The sequence below is a fragment of the Lithobates pipiens genome, unplaced genomic scaffold, assembly GCF_037356315.1.
Source record: "Lithobates pipiens isolate NorthernLeopardFrog02 unplaced genomic scaffold, aLitPip1_a1.2 Scaffold_19, whole genome shotgun sequence".
Lineage (NCBI taxonomy): Eukaryota > Metazoa > Chordata > Amphibia > Anura > Ranidae > Lithobates > Lithobates pipiens.
Window position 1 is genome coordinate 205,809,206 of NW_027507764.1, and position 20,256 is coordinate 205,829,461.

General features: G+C 41.9%; 1 protein-coding gene across 3 annotated transcripts in view; it reads right to left on the reverse strand.

The window, feature by feature from the left end:
• The window catches only part of STARD3NL (STARD3 N-terminal like), a 103,499-nt gene that overhangs the window by 14,266 nt on the left and 68,977 nt on the right, over nt 1–20,256 (reverse strand). For all 3 annotated transcript variants that reach the window (XM_077491644.1, XM_077491645.1, XM_077491646.1), the window contains 4 exons: nt 13,914–13,991; nt 6,242–6,319; nt 4,912–4,965; nt 3,744–3,861 (listed from right to left, as the gene is read on the reverse strand). In XM_077491644.1, the coding sequence (XP_077347770.1) occupies nt 3,744–3,861; nt 4,912–4,965; nt 6,242–6,319; nt 13,914–13,991 (328 nt within the window). The remainder of the gene's footprint in view (nt 1–3,743; nt 3,862–4,911; nt 4,966–6,241; nt 6,320–13,913; nt 13,992–20,256) is intronic.

Sequence of the window (20,256 nt, forward strand, 5' to 3'; positions counted from 1 at the left end):
ACAAGATCATATGGCTCCTGCTGCTATCAGTGTCTCGTGTGGGACTAGAAAAAAAAAAAAAAAAAAAAGAGAGCAGTGCTGCAGCCTGGACAGCACTTGATTGCTGACGGGGGAGCTTAGAGTTTAGAACCACTGAGTGAAAAAAGGCTAAAACGTCTGTCAATTTATTTTTTATTTTTGTGCCATCTGTTTGAGAGATTTTTCCTCAACTCTCTGCTTTGGGACACAACAGAAAGTGGGAGGAAGGCAAATATGGTGGTATGGCAAAGTTTTGCATTTCCCATCACTTCAAGTTCTGGAGACAATGGTAAACATCACAAATACAGAGGGTGATTTTTCCTAATGAGGACAAATACAACAATAAAAACCTGACAGGGACTCTCCCATTCACTACTCTAGGCAAATCTAGGAAAAGGGTTTTTGATACACATTAATCCTTCCTTTATTAATGTTATGCACTTATATTATATACGGTACCTTACGGGCTGAATAACAACATTATTTTATGAACTCAACCACAGTAAAATGTCCCCCAGCCATGATGACACTTCCTAGCTAAAGGCTTGCAAGATATTACCATTTAAATCCATATTAGGATTATGAAATTTTGGATAAAAGAAGCCCATGCATTGCACAGATTCAGCTCCTGTTCTAGGTGAGGGCAGGGAATCAATCCATGTTATTTACAAAGCATAGCTGAAAAAAATCCTAAGGGCAAACTGGCAAAACCAAAGAGAATAATATATTTCTATTTCTATGTTACACATTTACAGTCTGCATTAGCAACAACAAACACAAGGACAAATCTAAAAATTAAGGAAGGTAAACCCTCACAATTTAGAGTAGTCTGTTACAAGGGTTGTGAAGGTGAGAATATCTTACAACTTTCTAGATATGGGGGGTTGATTTACTAAAACTGGTGCAAAATCTTGTGCAGCTCTGCATAGAAACCAATCAGCTTCCAGATTATTATTTTTTCAAATCTTAATTGAACAAGCTGAAGTTAGAAGCCGATGCAGTAATGTAGCCTTGGGCTGGGCTTTTATGTAGCCGGTTGCTTTTCAATAAACAGTATATCATGCTTAGCCTGCCCAATAAACCATGCCTAGCCAACACAGATTATCAATGTCATTGTGCGATACTTAATACAGGCAGCAGTAAGGAAATATTCTAAGGCTGCTTAATCCCATGATATCTCGCATGAGCATCAGGGATGGGCAACAGGAGCCTGCAAGGATGATAGCAAAGTTAATTTTTACATTTTTAATGGGGAAAGGAACGTGAACGTTTAACAATGACTTATGGTGTCTCCAGCCACTTGCATTATTCGACTCGTTCTGCCTTTAGTTGCACATTAAAGCAGTTTCTATGCTCTACTGTGCATCCCTTCAATACCTGATCCCTTGCCTAGGAGTAGAGATTCCCCCGCTGCCTCCTGCAATGTCCACTACACCTATAAAGGAGGCAACTTTAGTAAGGGGCACATGTGCACCGAGTTCCTGCATGTGTGCAGGCATGCTGCTGGTCCCTGCCAGGCATTTGAGAAAGAGAAGAAACCTGCAACATGTCTGCCTATGGGCAAGATCCCCTGTGCATGTGCAGATATGTTGCAGGTCTCTACCAGATCCTACATACCTGAAAGCAGCAGCATGTCTGCACACTTGTGGGGATCCATGCTTATAAACAGCCATGCCACAGGTTTTTTTCTATGAACCAAATAGCTGCGAGAGACTTATGTCATGTCTATGTACTTGAAGGATTTCAAGATGGTGGTGTGTGGGCCTAGTGGTGCACAGATGACTCAGCTGCAAGGAAAACAACCCCAGACTCCATAGATTAGAATTTAGTTTTCTTAAGATACAGGGCCAATTATTAAATATGAGTTCTGGTTTACTGAATTTATTGATGTCAGAGGAACAGCATGACCATGAGACAACTAAAAATTTTAGAAAGGTGTTCGGCAAAGGTAGCACCTGTCATTTAGCATGGGTTTCCTTCAGGCCTTGTTTAGCTTAAAGAACTAGGCAAGATATGCCTCTTTTAGCTACCCATTGCACAGCCACTGATAGGCTGAAAACGTACAACACGTTGGCAACAGTGTTAGGTACGCAATGCTTCCCATTCTTGACTTCTCCAATTGCATAACTATTTTTACACCTCCGCACAGAAAAAGGGTTTGTTTAGGTCATTTTTTTGCCTGAAAGGGAAACAAGTAGAAAAGACAACTTCCTTGGCATATCTTTGGCTGCAACAATCAAACACAGAAGGAACGAATAGCTCTCTGATGATCAGTGGAAAAGGGGCTTGTAACTCAGGTCATAAATGCTCCAAAGGCATAAGATTGCAAGAAACCTCTAATAAAAACAACTGAAAAATTGCTACTCCACTCCTACTAAACATAAGAAATGGTTACCACGGTCCTCTCTCTTTGCTGGAGATGTAGCCAAGCCATAGGCACTTTACTGCACATTTGGTGGGACCTCAGGAGTGCTTCCAGCACCAACCGAGGCTTGAAAGCCCAATTGAAGCCATTTTATTTATTACTGTAATGCGGCCAGACTGCATACACCGCAATTAATGTGGAGGTTCGTTTTGAGATTTCTAATCGGTATTAGGATCAAACCGTTAATTTTGACTACAGTGTTGAATATATTCAAAGGAGCAGGATAAAAATATTTTCTCAAACAAATTAACTTCCAACAGTTAATGTGTTTGTGAAAGTCCGTTCGCTGCAAAATCAAATGTTAAAACCAAAATGAAATATGAAAGTACTTTCAAACAGAATTTGACAAGTCATTGAATGTACTGAGAAATGGTGTGAATTTCATACTGTTTGCCTGGCCTAACATATAGCAACAGCCAAGCTGTCCAGAAGACGGACATGACCAACCCCAAACACTACTATATTTAACAGCTCTGTTCAGGGAGCAATCTTTGAGGGAGCATGTCAGACTGAATTACAACCAGGAACACTGGAGAAATCTGCTTTATAATGTCAACAACTGTGGCAACACTGTACAAAACAGATTATAGTTGGATTGTAACTTGTTTTCTTAATACAAGGACCGTTTTAAAGCAGATGAGCACATCACTTGTGTTATGTTTCAGGTGTAGAATGTGGAGCCATTCCTACTGCATGTTTCGATCTACCTTTGGAACTATCAAAAATGTAATCCTACCATGTTCCTTGTGTCTAGGTCAGATGATGTCAGCAAACCCTCTCTTCCCCAGTTCTAGCTGCACACAAAGTGTGTCACAGGACAGGAGGAGTGAAAAAATAAAATCCTCTGTGAGGAAAGTTCTATGCAGAAATCAATCAATCAGTTATACTGTGCACAGTGGATTTCATTGAATCAAGTTTTATCATGCTAAAAGATGCAAATTGGACTAGGACATTATTTCTAATACTTCAGGTATTTATATAGTAATTTTAGGTATTTATGGTATGCCAATTGTGTACCATGGACAATAAGACTTGGACAGACAGGCAGTTATGAGGCTTTACCATATATTCTATTTGTTTGAGTTATGTGCAATAAACTGGTTTTAGTATGCATATGGTATTTTTGATGCATTTCATTTCTTTGGGTGAGTATGGTGGTGGATTTGTTTGTTATAAAGTGACAGAGTTACTGATCTTACTCTTGGTCTCCTAAGCTCATGCAGAGAGTGCTTAGGTCCATGAAGGCACATTGGTGGGTACGTAAACTATATTCTAAACTCAACAACAAATAATGGCTTACGGTTTTCCATTTCTGCTTCTTGGGGTAAAACTTTAAAATCCAGAAACCATGCTTCTATCCAGGCCAAGATAAAGGACACGATAGGAAGTACATATCCAAAAGCACCTTGATAAAATAACTGGGGAAACAAATAGGCATTCTCAACCATTTATTATAAAGTATGGTGAAAGCAAAGATTTAATTCATTAAGCTGTTAAACCACTTCCAGACCAGCCACCGCAGTTTTACTGTGGCAGGTTGGCTTGGCTGGGAATTCAAAGTTACCTTACGTCGCTTCGTCTTTTGGCCACTAGGGGTGCACCCACAGCGTGTGCCCAGAGCCGATGTGAGTGCCCGGCAGGCGCTATGACCGACGGGCACCCGCAATCGCTTGTGACAAAGCGACAACCGGGATCTGTGTGTGTAAACACATAGACCCCGGTTCTCTCAGGGCAGAGTAGACAGATTGTGTGTTCATACTAAGTATGAACACTGATCTCTCTCTTGCCCTAGTCAGTCCCATCCCCCCTACAGTTAGAACACACCTAGGAAACACAGTTTTAACCCCTTGATTGCCCCTAGTGTTAGCCCCTTCCCTGCCAGTGACATTTATACAGTAATCAGTGCATTTTTAAAGCACTGATCGCTGTATAATTGAATTGTCAATGGTCCCAAAAGTGTCCAATTTGTCCGCCGCAATTTTCGCAGTCCCGCAGCCATTACTAGTAAAAAAAAAAAAAATTTCCATAAAAAAACGCCATAAATCTATCCCCTTTGTAGATGCTATAACTTTTGCGCAAACCAATCAATATACACTTATTGCGAGATTTTTTTTTTACCAAAAATATGTAGAAGAATGCATATCAGCCTAAACTGAGGAAAAAGTGTGTTTTTTTTTTAAACAAAAAACAAAACATGGGATATTTATTGTAGCAAAAAGTAAAAGATAGTGTTTTTTTTTTCAAAATTGTCCCTCTTCTTTTGTTTATAGCGCAAAAACTAAAAACCGCAGAGGTGATCAAATACCACCAAAAGAAAGCTCCATTTGTGGGGAAAAAAAGCAATTTTGTTTGGGTACAGAGTCGCATGAGTGCGTAATTGTCAGATAAAGCGACGCAGTGCTGTATAGCAAAAAATTGCATGGTCATTGAGCAGCAAAATTTTCCGGGGCTGAAGTGGTTAAAATTACCTTAGATAAAATTACTTTTGCTATCAAGAAGGCACAAGTTGTTGCGGTTGTGAACTATAAAAAGAGAAAAAAAAATGAAAAAAATGTAAGCATTGTAACTAAGCAACCAATTCAGTTGTCATTTTTCTAGCACAGGATTTTAAGAAAATACATGTTATTCTTTACAATAGGTAACACCTTAACCTTCACTTTAAATAATCGGCATCTGTCAATATATATGCTTTCTTACATCATCTCCCCACTAAACTCTAAGGCTTCTCTTACACAAGCAACTGAGGATAATTGCAATAGGCAGCTGAGCCACAGTTTTACTGTCCAGTTGCAAATTAGCACTAGCTATATTATTATACACTGCTGCAGCCACACCACAAATGAACAGGTTGCGCTGCAACATCCCAGTTTGCAATGCATGTGGTTTCATTGCAGCGTTGTGGACTTTTAAGGGTTAAAACAGGCATTCAAGAGGTTGCCGCCTCCAGGCTACCTTCTCAATTGTTTTTCAGAGGGGCAGCCTGTATGACAGCAGCATGTGTATATGAGCACTAAAAGGGAAACCTGGGGTGGAAATTAACAAGTAGTGTAGAACAGAAAATGGGCACAATTTTAACCACTTGGCAAACTGCAGATTAACATTCTCAGGCACATTTTCCAATGCTATGAGAACATTAGCCTAGGGCAGTGATGGCGAACCTTGGCACCCCAGATGTTTTGGAACTACATCTCCTATGATGCTCACCTATACTGCAGAGTGCATGAGCATTATGGGAAATGTAGTTCCAAAACATCTGGGGTGCCAAGGTTCGCCATCGCTGGCCTAGGTTATACATGTAAATTAGGAGCACACACTTATGTGCACTTATAGTTCTGAGACCACGCCATAGATAAGCATGGCTCAAGGTAGTGCGATCACCATGACATCCAACCATGGCAATCACTGGAAGTTGGTTTTACAAACTTTTCTTGCCTGCAGATGGAACTGTACCTTTCTCTAGAAACCTGCTGTTTACAGAATAAAAGATGCAGTGTTAGAAAGCATTACAGTGGAAAAAAAAAAAAGATCCTATTCTAAATAGTACAAAAAGCTTAGTTGTAAAGGTTATTGGAAATGTTTTTTTGCCCTTTTTTTTCCATTTGTCTAAAACAATGAAATGGTATTGACTAAAGCAATGAAATCCTTCAAAAACAGGTGTTAGTAAGAAGAATACTTTGAACAAATCAATATATGCAAGTCCAGTATGTGTATTATGCATCACATTTAGTACAAAGCCAATAAAAAATGAGTTAATTTACAACATTAAAATATTTGAGAAGAATTAAAAGATGCACTTACTGCTACTGCCCACCAGTGGCGTAGTCTGAAAATTGCATATGCCGCAATAAGCACAATGAATCGAAAGAATGACAGCAACTGTAAAAAGGAAAGCAATTAGCTTGGAGGTTAAAAAGTTTGATTTCATCTAATAATAAAGTTTATGTAAATCCAACAATCTCATAGAAACCTTAACATATGTAACTGGAATTTCAGAAGTCATTTTTAATGGCTGCCATACATGTCCTTGGCCAGGTACTTCCTGTTGTATGGCGACAAAATTCTCTCCCTCGTGTTTTCCTGCACTGTCACCCTGTCAAACACTCTCCCAATGGAGACTACAAGCAGTGTGTCCGCACAATTGGTACACACATGTGCCACTGTTATCACCATCAGAAAATTCTGCCTTGATAAATGAGGTGTAGCAGTTGCTGAAGTACATGTGTATACACTTAATGTGGCTGCAAAAAAATGGCTGAAGGAGATCAGCAGTGCTGATATGCAGAAAAGGATGAAAAATGTATAGAGTGTTTTCTTTAACCACTTTCAGACCGGACCAATTTGCTGGTCAAAGACCAGACCACTTTTTGCGATTCGGCACTGCGTCGCTTTAACTGACAATTGCGCGGTCGTGCGACGTGGCTCCCAAACAAAATTAACGTCCTTTTTTTCCCACAAATAGAGCTTTCTTTTGGTGGTATTTGATCACCCCTGCGGTTTTTATTTTTTGCGCTATAAACAAAAATAGAGCGATAATTTTGAAAAAAACGCATTATTTTTTACTTTTTGTAATAATAAATATCCCCCAAAAATATATAAAAAAACATTTTTTTCCCTCAGTTTAGGCCGATACGTATTCTTCTACATATTTTTGGTAAAAAAAAATCGCAATAAGCGATTATTGATTGGTTTGCGCAAAAGTTATAGCGTTTACAAAATAGGGATAGTTTTATAGCATTTTTATTAATAATTTTTTATTATTTTTTTTTTTACTAGTAATGGCGGCGATCTGCGATTTTTATTGTGACTGCGACATTGTCGGGGACCCATCGGACATTTTTGACACATTTTTGGGACCATTGTCATTTATACAGTAATCACTGCTATATAAATGCAGTGATTCCTGTGTAAATGACACTGGCAGTGAAAGGGTTAACCAGTGGGTGGCAGTGTAGGGGTTAAGTGTTCCTAGGGGTGTGTTACTAACTGTGGGGGGGTTGGGCTGTCATTTAGTGTACACTGATCTCTGCTCCAATCACATGGAGCAGAGATCAGCGTCACTAGTTGCTAGGCAGAATGGGAAAATGTTGTTTATACAGCATTTCCTCCATTCGGCCGCTCCGTGAGACGATCGCGGGGATGCCCGCGGCGATCGAGTCTGCGGGTCCCGCGACCGGACTCACGGGGGTCCCGACCAGCGCGGGAGCGCGCCGCCGGCGGCGCGCTCCCGATGGCACGGCGGCAACGAATATTGGACGTACATGTACGCCAATATGCCTGCCCGTGCCATTCTGTCAACGTACATCGTCGTGCGCTGGTCGGGAAGTGGTTAAAGCAGTTGTAAAGGCTCAGGGTTCATGCATTCTACGCATGAAGGTAAGAAAAAAACCTTCAGTGTGCAGTAACTACCCAGCCCCCCCAATACCTGCCTGAGCCCCATCTTGATCCAGTGATGTGTACAAGAGCAGCAGCTCTCCCAGGTCTCTTCCTCCTCACTGGCTGAGACCGCAGTGGGAGCCATTGGCTGTCGCTACTATTAATCACAGTCATTAAGCCAATAAAGGAGAGAGTGGGGGCGGGGGCCGAGCCACACTCCATGTGTAAATACACACACAGAGCAGTTGCTATGGGGGAACTTTGAAGGAGGGAGGGGCCAGGAGACCCAAGAAGGGAAGGATCAGGCCTGCTCAGTGCAAAACCACTGCACAGAGCAGGTAAGTATAACATGTTTGCTATTAAAAAAAAAAAAAAAAAAAAAAAAATCTGTCTTTGAGATCACTTTAAAAATGGCCATTGTTGATTGTTGATGCCACAAAAATCTTTATTAAACTAAATGTTATTTAGTTAGACTTTTCATATGCATTGAGTGGGAACTGTGATTCTCTGCATTTTTAAAAGGCACTAATACACAATTTACCAAAACTAAATTGTATTAATTTTCTGTATTACAGACACTTGATGAATCTTATTTACAGGCAATACTAGATATTCATAAACTATCAGAAATCTGTAATTCCAGGCAGATATCAATCACCACTAACCTAATCTAGTTATGTGTTCGTTATTCTTATCACAAAGTAGGGAAGTTTCACAAGCATCTAGCATAAGAAATTGAAACTGTCAATAACAGGTCAGCCAGCTCCATAACTAGAACTTTATTGCTTAAAGCAGAACTCTAGTTTTATTTTTATGTCCCACTTTCTTTTGCCTCTGGTGCTTGGTAGAAAACGGTCCTGCTCTTTAATCCCCTGCCTCTGCATTTTCATTGGAGAACACTGCATAAGGCAGAGTCTACAGACACCCAGTCTCCCAGAACACCCAGTGACGGTTATAAGGTGGCCACATACAATCTAAATTTGCCAAGCTGGATCAGCTGAAATTTGCTCTTTGGGTGGTACCTTTGGCTACACCTCCTTTTTCAATAGACTAGTGTCAAAGAAGCCAGGCAAAGAAGCCAGGTAAAGATTGTCAGCCAAACAGTGCCTGCTTCCAATCAGATGCAAGCAATGTTCAGTTATTTTGACAGCCATGAGTCCTGAGTGTCATAGCACAATAGCCAGCACTGCAGATTCGTCCATGCAAGCTGTTCAGCATGGATGGGGGAATTGAGCGATTTCTGTTTGGTTTAACATGTATGGCCAGTTTTAAGCATCCAAGGAGAAAAGACATCTACTGTGAGTCTGCACCAACACTACACTGACACTAGCACACATGGGCACATAAACACACCCCCCCCCCCCGCCACTTCTGTCACAGCGACACTGAAGCAGTTTTTATTTTTTACTGATTACTGCATTGGTGTCATTTGTGAAGATTTAACCCCTTGATCACCCCTTGTTGCCAGTATCACTAAGCAATCTTTTTTTCTGATTGCCGTATTAGTCTCACAGGTGACGCTAGTTAGCCAGGTAGGTATTTAGGTTCGCTGTCAGCTTTTTATAGTGTCAGGTACCCCCATATACCACCTAATAAAGGTTTTAACCCCCCCCCCTCCCCGATTGCCCCCTAGTTAACCCTTTCACCAGTGATCACAGTATAAGTGTTACGGGTGATGCTGGTTAATTAGTTTGTTTTTTATACCCGCCATTTATTATGCAATAAAGGTTTAACCCCCTGATCGCTCGGTGGGCGATATCAGTTAGGTTTTAGTGTGGCAGATAGGGTCTGCTTCAGATCATACACCTCCCTTAGCGGTATAGTATCTGAATGGATCAATATCTGATCAGATCTATACTAGTATCCCCATCAGTTTAGTTTTCCCAAAAACAGTGTTAGCAGGATCAGCCCAGATACCCGCTAGCACCTGCATTTTGCCCCTCCGCCCAGCCCAGCCCACCCAAGTGCAGTATCAATCGATCACTGTCACTTACCAAACACTAGACACACAACTGCAGCATTCGCAGAGTCAGGCCTGATCCCTGCGATCACTAACACTTTTTTTAGTAGCATCTGAGCATCTTTAACTGTGAGTCTCACTAGTGTACCAGTAAATTTAGAGCCCAAAATGGCAAATCGAAAGTACACTAATGAAGAGGCCTACACGTTTCTGAGCATGACAGATAGTGAAGAGGAAGTCACTCATCTGTCAGATTCAGGCTCAGAATACGATCCTGTAGACGACAGCGGCTCCATGACAGATAGCTCTGATGACGGAGTTGTGGTCCCTGCCATGGTCAGGCGTACCAGACCCAATCTTATTCTGCCGTTGAGGTGCAAGAACCACAGGGCTCTCGTATGGAGCACAGAAGTAGTAGTGCCGCTATTCCTTCTGGTGAGCTGGCAAGCACCAGCGGCCTAGTACACCCTGGTCATAGTCAAACCAGCACTGCAGTAACACGTAGTGACGTGGTGAGTACCATAAGTGCAGTTCAAGCTGGTGAAGTGGCAAGCACATGTAGTGTCCCGTTGTCACCAAGAAGAGAAGCACAGACTCGTCGAGCCCACAGTGCCCTTCCTGCTGCATTCACCAATCCTAATTGGGAACCCACCACTTCTGCACCCCCCGTACTTCCCCCATTAACTGGCCAACCTGGCATTCAGGTGGAAACAGTTGATTTTACGTCACTTTATTCGCTGTTTTTCACCAAAGATCTCTATAGATCTATTGTGGACCAAAGCAATTTGTATGCTGGTCAATACATCGCTGCTAATGTCCAGTTCTCCCTTGCCAGAGATTGGAAACCAATTCCAGTTTCCTGAATTTAAGAACTTTCTGGGCCTACCCCCCTCCTCATGGGCATAACTAAAAAGAGTGAGTCGCGGTCATATTGGTCCACTGACCCAATTCACCATATGTCCGTGTTCTCTGCCTCCATGACCAGGGCATGATATGAGCCGACCTTGCGATTGATGCATTTCAACAACAATGAACTCTGTCATCCTCGTAGAGATCCTGGATGCGATCGGCTCTACAAAATTCGGCCCCTCGTCAACCACTTCAACCAACGTTTTGCAGACTTGTTTACTCTCCATCAACTTGTCTGCGTTGATGAGTACCTGATTACGTTTTCTGGCCGCTTGTCTTTCAAACAGAATCTTCCCAGCAAGCATGCCAGATACAGGGTCAAGATGTATAAGCTCTGTGACAGGATCAGAGGCTATACATGTAGTTTTATGGTTTACGAGGGCAAAGATAGTCACGTAGAGCCGCCAAACTGCCCAGATTACATAAAATATACTGGGAAGTCTGGAGCTTTAGATGAGGCCATGGACAAAGTAAAGGTGACTAAGGTAAAAGTACACGTTTATTGATCAAATGAAGTGCATAAAAACATATCAAAACAGAAGCCACATAGAGAAAGACATTGTAATAAATATCATTTCATAATTGTTCACAAACACATAAGTATGTGCGTGTGCAATACAGGCATCAAGGGTACATCAAAGTATATCAGATTTGGCGCCACATCGTGGTCTCATTTGATCGATTATACATTCAAACATTTCATATACATACATGTGATAGTACAGCAACACTTGTGGAGGAAATGCAGGTAAAAAAAGAACAGTAAGCATATGGTAGAAAAATAAAAGATGTTCAAAATTGATGGTGTGCTATAAACATATGTCTGAGAGCACTCATTAGGGTAAGATGTTCGGGGATATCTAAAAATTATGATAAAATATAGTAAATCTACTGGTAACTGATCATAACAGGCTGTTATGATCAGTTACCAGTATATTTATTATATTTTATCATATTTTTTAGATGTCCCCGAACATCTGCCCCTGATGAGTGCTCTCTACATGAAACATGTCAGGAATTTGGGATATAGACATGTTTGAGCAACACTGACTGAGCATAGGTTTTCCAGCATGCCCGTTTGTGAGCAGTCAATTTGCAGATCACTTGTTCTCAAACAGAAGACTCCATAGATTAATCGAACTTTGGTCGGTCCCTGCTGAACTGGACAAATTTTGATCCATCCACGCCCAGCTTTACAGTGTATTGGAAGTTGTTGCATTGCTCTCTGTGTGTAAATTCAGTGTTTTTTGGTAAGTAGAAGTGACTTAATTTTGTTAGATGATAATGTATGCTGTACTGTGCATATACAAAAGCACAGAAATAAGTATTAAAGTGGTTGTAAACCCCTCCCCCCCAAAGAAAAAAAAAAAACAAGCTGCAAGACAAAACGGCATACATGAGCTAGTATTCATCACATACTAGCTCATACTGAAATACTTACCTTAGATTGAAGCTGGTGCAGTGTTCCCCATACACCATTGTGACCAGTGACATGTCTCTCCTGGGTTATTTCCGGGTTTGCCGGCTCCGGCGCTGTGATTGGCTGGAGCCGCGATGACCTCACTCCCATGCATGCGCGTGGGAGCCGCCTGTCATGCCACGAGCGAGCCATTTCTTCAGTGCGCATGTGCCTACGATGTCGGCAACGCGGATACAGTGACTAGCTCCTAAACAGTGCAAACCTCATTATAGGCTTACCTGTAGTGAAAAGCGGTGTGTAAGGGTTTACAACCACTTTAAAGGTCTACTACTAGAATCTTATACTGTACAGTTGATCTGGACTGCAAATCCATGTAATATAGTATCTGGTTTAAGGTCTTCTACTATTCACATTTAGGCAAAGCTGTGTGTAATAGTTTAGATGTCTGGTACATGGCAATCATGTCTGAGTGGGCTTTAATGCTAGCTACACTTGACACCTCCCACAAACCTGTGTAGAGCAGGGTTAAAAGAACATTAAAACCTATGATACATGTTAAAATAAGAAAGGAAATCTGTAAAAACAGACAAGGATAATATAAAAAATATAGATTGCTACAGATCATCAGAGTACATGGGGGTCCCATACCATAGTGTGCCCAGCCCGCAAAATGTGGACAGAAGTAGAATTCCATTAGAACATACAACTGACATATATTTACTTCAACTGTATATTTTAAAGTTTGCCTTGTGTTCAGTTTTAATAGTATATCAGACAGGGCAATAAATACAGATTAAGAAATCACCATCAAAATGGTCTGGATGTCAATGATTATGCTAGGTGGTCATTTCACCTAGTATTGTGTAGGATCCATATTCTGATCCTAACAGTACATTTGTTGCAGTATGGATGTAGCAAAGGGCTTGAAACATTCCTTAAGTATTTTAATATATAGCTTAACCAATACCATCATACAGTAGCTCCATTTTTTGTCAGACTTAATTAGGAAAACTTCACATTCCACCTCATTCCAAAGGTGCTCTATTGGCTTGAGACCTGTTGACTGTGGAGACGATTGGAGTATTCTGAAGTCACTGCCACGTTTGTAGATGGCACACTAGGCAGACGTTCCCAGAGTGTATAAGAAATCACTATGCAGTTACGGCTAGTGATAAAAAGATTTTGGCCACAGGCTGTAGAACGTGTGGAAGGCCCCACCTGTCAGACTGAGTTAAGTAGGTATGTTGGACTAGACAGACAAGATAAATGAATAAACCTTAAATAAATTTTAAATAAACCTTATTCTCCCATGTCTCATAAATTTAGGATATAATGCTTACTCAGTCTAGAAGGGCTCTAATAGGGAGAAATACTTGCCTTACGCCACAGCCCAATGTCACCTCTGATCAGAGTCTTTATTCCTGCTTTGGAATGTGGGTAGGTGACAGCAGCTTTGTAGTACAGCTCATCAATCCGTGGAGGCAGCCTGTTGGACCACAAAGTAAGGGAAGTACTCCTCTCTAATAGAGTATTCGGTTATTGGCGAATTTTGGGGGTGGAGGGTAATTTTTTTTTTTTCAGTTGTCTGGAGTTCAGTTTTGAAAAGGGCTCAGTAGATTGTGGTTTGAATGTTGCCATCCTGACACAAAGTGAATATCCCAACAATTTGCAGCTAGTTTCGCTATGCAATAGCACAGTTATACAGTACCTTTTACCAAAACGGTTTTCGTAAAGGAAAGCAGCACATGTTTCACACCTTATCCTATACGTTTTTATGCTACCATTCTAAAGCCTATAAATATACTTACAAATATGTCAAAAAATGAATAGTAGTAGTCATATTGTAAAACTTCTTTCTTCAAGGCCTCAATAAGATTAGGATTAGCCTAAAAGGGAGAAAACATGGTTTACTTGGCATCCACCCTCAAATAAACACTACTACCACATACTTTACTATGCATGTTATACATGATTTCTAACAATGGCATAACAATACACTATTACGAACTTGCTTCAGGAATGTATTTTTAGAGCAACAAAACTTTTTTTGCAGGTTTTATTTTATGTTACTACAAAGGCCTAAACAAGATCCTTAAAACCAAATTCCAATATATTAAAGTATATATATGCTCCAAACTGTTGTTTTTAGGTTTGTATAGAATAAGGAAAGTTAAAGCAGAACTATAGGCAAAATTTTTATTTTGGATAGAGCAGGAGAGGGTTATAACACACACACATACATACATACATATATATATATATATATATATATATTTTTTTTTTTTTTTTTTTCCACCATCTGTGTCCGATTGAGGAGATTTACCTTTATTTTCTGTCCCATAGCCAAACAGAAAGTGAGGATATCCCTGAAAATTAAGGGAATTCCTTGGGAACCCCCGAGGTCTCCATAACTAGTGTCTCCATTAGAAGATTTCCCCTTTATTACTTTTTGGTATTTTCTTTTACTTTCAATCAGAATGGTAAACATGACAGAGGGGGAAATCCCCTTAACGGGGCACAGACAATACTCCCCACTTTGTTCAAAACTAAAAACTAGTCCCTGTACGACTTTGATGCTAGTTGAGGTCCTTAGACCTCAAGTTTACACAGGCATTCCCTGAAATCGCTGAGAAGTTGAGGTAGTGTGAAAGGGGTCTTACAAAAAAAAAAAAAAAAGTCCACGAATGTCTAGGACGAACATGCAATCTGAAAGCCCATAATGGACAGATGCTAAAATTACTAATTTTACAAAAGGTTGGCAACCCTGGTGACTATACATTTTTATACAGATACAAGCTCTAACATTTACTATACACTGTGAGGGCCTCCAGAACCCAAATATGTTTTTTTATTTTTTTTACTTTACTTTTTTTAGGCATTTGCACTACAGTTTTTGGTAGCTCAAACGGAGATTGTACTAACATTTTTAAGCATAAAGGTTATATGGAAATCTTGAACAGTTTCATTGGATTTTTTTCTTTTTGCAGTCTCCATGTATAAAACATCACAGCCTGTTGAATGCAGAACAGATGCGTACAAAAGCCTGCTTTAAATCATTTGTCCTATGATGTGCAAAAGAAACCCACTGGGGAGGCTAGGAACCAGACACAGAAGGAATACTTTGGGTTGTAAGCAGGGAACTAGAGAACCGGTTTGAAAAGCTTTGAATGAATATTAATTAAATGGACTGTGTTGTGCAAATTATTTTATTTTTCTTACTTGTTTGCATCGATAATGTGGATTTCACTTACAGTAATAAATTATACCACACCAATGATCTGTGTGAAATCTATTCTTATGCATTTAAAAGGAATTATTACATAACTCGTAAAATCCTCCAAATGACACAGATGCCTAATCATTTTTTAAATAATGCACTATTCTGTATATAAACCAATTTAAAGGCTAATTATGCAGCTAGACCTCCCATTACCATACTGCTACATCTTAGCTGCCTCTACATCAGAGTTTCTCAACCAGGGTTCCGCCGTAATCTACCCAACAATTGCAGGCAGCTGATGGGTAGATCACATCCTCTTGTTTCCTCCACATGCAGTGCAGCACAGGGAAGCAAGTGTCTCTGCTGTTCCCCAGTAGCCGCCCCCCCTCCCTCCATCCCAGGTGCTTGTATGTGACATCACATGGGATAGACAAGAGAGGATGGCGGTCAGGGAACAGTGCACCATAATGGCAAACCTTCATGCGGTAGTACTTTTGCTCGCAGGCTTGCGAGACCGGGGGAGCTTTTGTTCCTCAGCAATCGCCCTGTCGGACTGGGAGTGCTTACCCGACATCCCTTGGAGGTAAAAAAGCCTTTTCTGAGCGGAAAGGGAGGGCCCTTGCCAGCAGCGTGGCTCCTTACCCTTCCTGGACTGTGGGAGCAATGTGGTCTTCCCACGGGTAACATTCTTAACAATGTCGTCCAGTGAAGTGCCAAATAGTCGTTCACCAAGAAAGGGCAAAATCGGTCAGAGCTTTTTTAGATGTCTGGTCCGCAGACCAGCATTTCAGCCAGATCAGGTGCCGTAGCACCACTGCTGATACCGATGCTCTAGAGAGCAGGGGAAGTGTATCCAGAGCCGCATCTCAGACATATAAAGGCCATGCACCAGCTGGTCTCCAATTCACAGTGCAATAGTTTTGCCCACTCACTAAGGGTCTACGACACTACTGCCGTGGCCAGTACTGGTCATAGCGCTGACCCCACTACAGTAAACATGGACCGGGCCACTGCCTTGACTCTCCTGTCGGTAGGGTCCTTAAATGCAGGAGCCCCTTCTACCGGAATCGTGGTTACTTTTTTTAACCTGGATATTGGGAGGTCAACAACCGGGGGAGCCGCCCATTTTTTAAGGAGGCTCTCTCCAAAGGGATAACTCACCGCCATCCTTTTTGGGACTGCGGGTTTCCCCATTCCTTGTATATGAACATATCAAAATAAGTCAGATACGGAAACACTTTAGGTGTGCGGGCCAGTTTACAGGACCCAAAAGGGATTGACACCTCAGCAAAGGATCCTGCCGCATCCTGTATTTTCATGGTATCACAACGGTGATAAATGCTCTGTGTCATATGATGTACTTCAAGAAAAGCATTTTACAGGTAAGCCGTTTTAAAAAGCCTATTTTCTTTATCGTACATCATAGGACACAGCGCCTCAAGTATTTACCTAGTGGGACATCCCATAGCAGTGTTACTTGAGGGGAGGGAGACACAACCTGTAGGGCACCCCCAGACCTTGAGGACTTATACTGCTGCCTGCAGCACACTGGGCCTGAAGGCGATATCCTCATTCCATCTGACATCCACTTGATAACATTTTGTGAATGTATGTACTGAAGACAGAGTCGCGGCCTTGCAGATCTGAGCCATGGATACCTGGTGACGCACTGCCCAAGAAGCACCAACCGCTCTGGTAGAGTGTGCCTTAACTTGAAAAGGGGTAATCTTTCCCTTTAAATCATAAGTTTGAATTATAACTTGCCGAATCCACTTAGCGACAGAGGATTTTGACGCTGCCTGTCCTTTCTTAGGACCCTCTGGCAGAATAAATAAGACATCAGTCTTACGAAGCTGAACAGTTTTCTTTAAATACATTTTCACTGCTCTCATTACATCAAGACAACGTAGTCACTTTTCTTCCCTGGAACATAGTTTTGGGAAAAACGATGGCAGGACAATACCCTCATTCAGATGAAAGCCTAAAGCCACTTTTGACAAAAAGCCTGGACGAGGGTGTAACACCACTCTGTCCTCATGAATAATCAAAATGGCTCTTTACAAGAAAGAGCAGTCAATTCTGGTATGATTCCTTGCCGAGGATATAGCAACCAAAAATACCAGCTTACTCGTCAAAAGGACTAAAGAAATATGCTGTATCGGTTCAAATGGCTGTTTATGTAACGCAACAAAACTAAATTCAATCCCAAGGGTTTAAGGGTGATTTAACTGACGGATTAATCCACATCACTCCTTGCAGGAAACCTCAGACTAAAGAATGCGTAGCAAGCAGTCTTTGAAATAAAATTGATATGGCTGAAACTTGGCCCTTAATAGTACTCAGAGCCAACTTCATCTCTACGCCTAATTGTAGAAAGGCAAGAATTTGGCCTATGATATATCTCCGAGGGTGCCAACCCTTGGATTCACACCAAAAAACATATTCAGAATGCAAGTCTCAATAGCCAGACCGTTAAATTTAGTGTTCGTAAAGTAGGATGGAATATCCGACCCTGTGATAGCAGGTCTGGCCTTAATGGGAGGGCCCAAGGGTCCTCTGCTGCTATCTTCACGATTTCTGCATACCATGATCTCCTGGGAGATGCTGCTACCAGTATTGTTGGCTTTCTTTCCAGCTTGATCCTGCAAAGAAATCGAGGCAGCAATTGAATCGGGGCAAATGCATAGATCAGTGAAAACCGATCCCACAGGGTCACTAACGCATCTGTTCCGTATGCGAGCGGGTCCCTTGTCCTAGACACAAAGTTGACTAGCTTTGTGTTGAATCTGGATGCTTTGGCATTGTCGGATTGGATCCTAACAGAACAATTCTTTAACCTGGAGGTCCAGGTTCTCAGAGCCAGATACACTGCCTGAATCTCTAGGATGTTGATGAGCAAGGCTCTTTCGGTTCTTGACCACTGTACCGGGACAGTTGTCTTTTCTAGCACTGCTCCCCAGCCTGACAGGCTGGCATCTGTCATTACCACTTTCCAGATAATTGATCTGAAGGACTTTCCCTTTATTCACATTGGAAATTTCAGCATCACCTGCTGGAACTTTCCATATTTATTGAATTTTTCCTCCATAGGATAGAGAATTGAGAATCTCTTTGGAGGGGAAAAATGCTTATCCAGATGAACCCATTTGGTATAAATAAGCTTTTCTAATAATGCATGGATGGGAAACGCATGCAAAGGCTGTAAAGGTTTCAAGGAACCCAAGGAGGAGACTGGACCTTCAGCTAACTCTGTTAGGGGTAGCATGAAAGCGGTGCGAACCATCTCTGTAAGGCTCTGTACTTCAGACTATGAAGCTGAAATATCAAGTATTGCTTCCTCTGCAGAGAAATTACCGGCTTGCCTTTCCTCTCGATCATCTGAGGGTAATAACTCATCCTGTCCCCATAATTCCTTTGGACCTGCCACTGTCTGTAAAGAGTCTAAGGTGGGGGAGGGGGATCTAGGATGCTTCCTATTCACTTGGATAGAGGATGCGATTAAAGCTGCTAATCTTCCTTCTAAGCCCTGCAGGGCAGAGGAAAATGCATCTTCAGTCACATATACAGGGGCTGAAGTGTGTGAAGCAGTTGCACCACCGCTAGCTTCCAATGGCTCACCCTGGCTTGCCATGTCTAATATCTCCAGAGAGGAAGACAGTAAGGAGGCATGACTGGGGTTCCCTGTGCCTGGGGGTGGCACCTTAGGTACCTTTACGGTAGCTGTGGAAGACATAGTGCTAAGCACAAAAGCAGATGTACACAAAAATACTGTATGCTTAACAACAGTTCTAGCAAAAACAATGTCACCATAACAGTTTTTAACTGCTAAATAACAATAGTGTTTCCTGTACTGGAAATGCCTGTTTACACCCCTTACGTGCCCAGCGCACTTGGGGTCTCTTAGTGTGACAGACTCCTCCTCTTCAGCTAAGAGATCTCTGCAACTGAGAGTGTCTGTGTAATAAAGCCTCAGGTGGAACCCTATTGGCTTCCTCAGCGCCTCTTTGTGCCATGTGCTGTGTGTGGACATTGCGTCCCATACACGGCGCCACGTGACCTTAGGGACACTGCCCTCAGCGTCCTCCAGCAATACCCATCCCTCTCCTTGAATATGCTTAGTTTGCGCGTGCGAACTGCATGCGTGTCTGCCGTTGCAGACCCGAACGGAGGAGCTGACGCTGCCGTTACGCTGGCCTCTTTGCCTGGGGACCAGTATATATATATATATATATATGTGTGTGTGTGTGTGTGTGTGTGTGTGTGTGTGTGTGTGTGTGTGTGTGTGTGTGTGTACGCACCCCTGCAAGAGGGTAGACGGGAGAGGGGAGTTCTGTCAGCAGTTTTTTTTTTTTTTTTTAAACTAGAGGCACAGTGCAGACACAGGGTCCATGGTTAGGGATCAAAAAAATGTTGACCTTCTCAGCTGTGCCAACCTTCTAGACACCGAATATACATATTTGTTTTTGCAACTGCTGTATTTTATTTAAATACCTTAAAGAGGATTATTAACTAAGAACCCCCTCCGCTGGGACCACACATGCTATATAGCCTGGAGACAGAGCTTGCTGTAAAACATCGTACCTAGGTTGTGTAAACTATTCCCTATAGGGGAGACATTTTAAAAGGCATGCTTCTTCTCTTACCTTGTCCTCGCTGCAGGATACTGCAATAAACAGACAGATCCAAACTTCACCCATTACGGCGGGCTGCGTTGTAAACCTTCAAAGACCGGGTCCCTTTTAATAGGGGTTCCACTCCTTTGGACCTGTATAGCACCCCTCAGGAACAGCTTTAGGTTATGTAGCAAGACCAAAAAGAGTCCTGGTTCCTAAGGTCCAGCTCTCAAAGAGAAGCTTACAGGCAAAACCTCATTCTTGTCTGCGAGGCCTGGGTACAATCCTATGGCCTCAGGAGTGAGGATGGATCCGGCT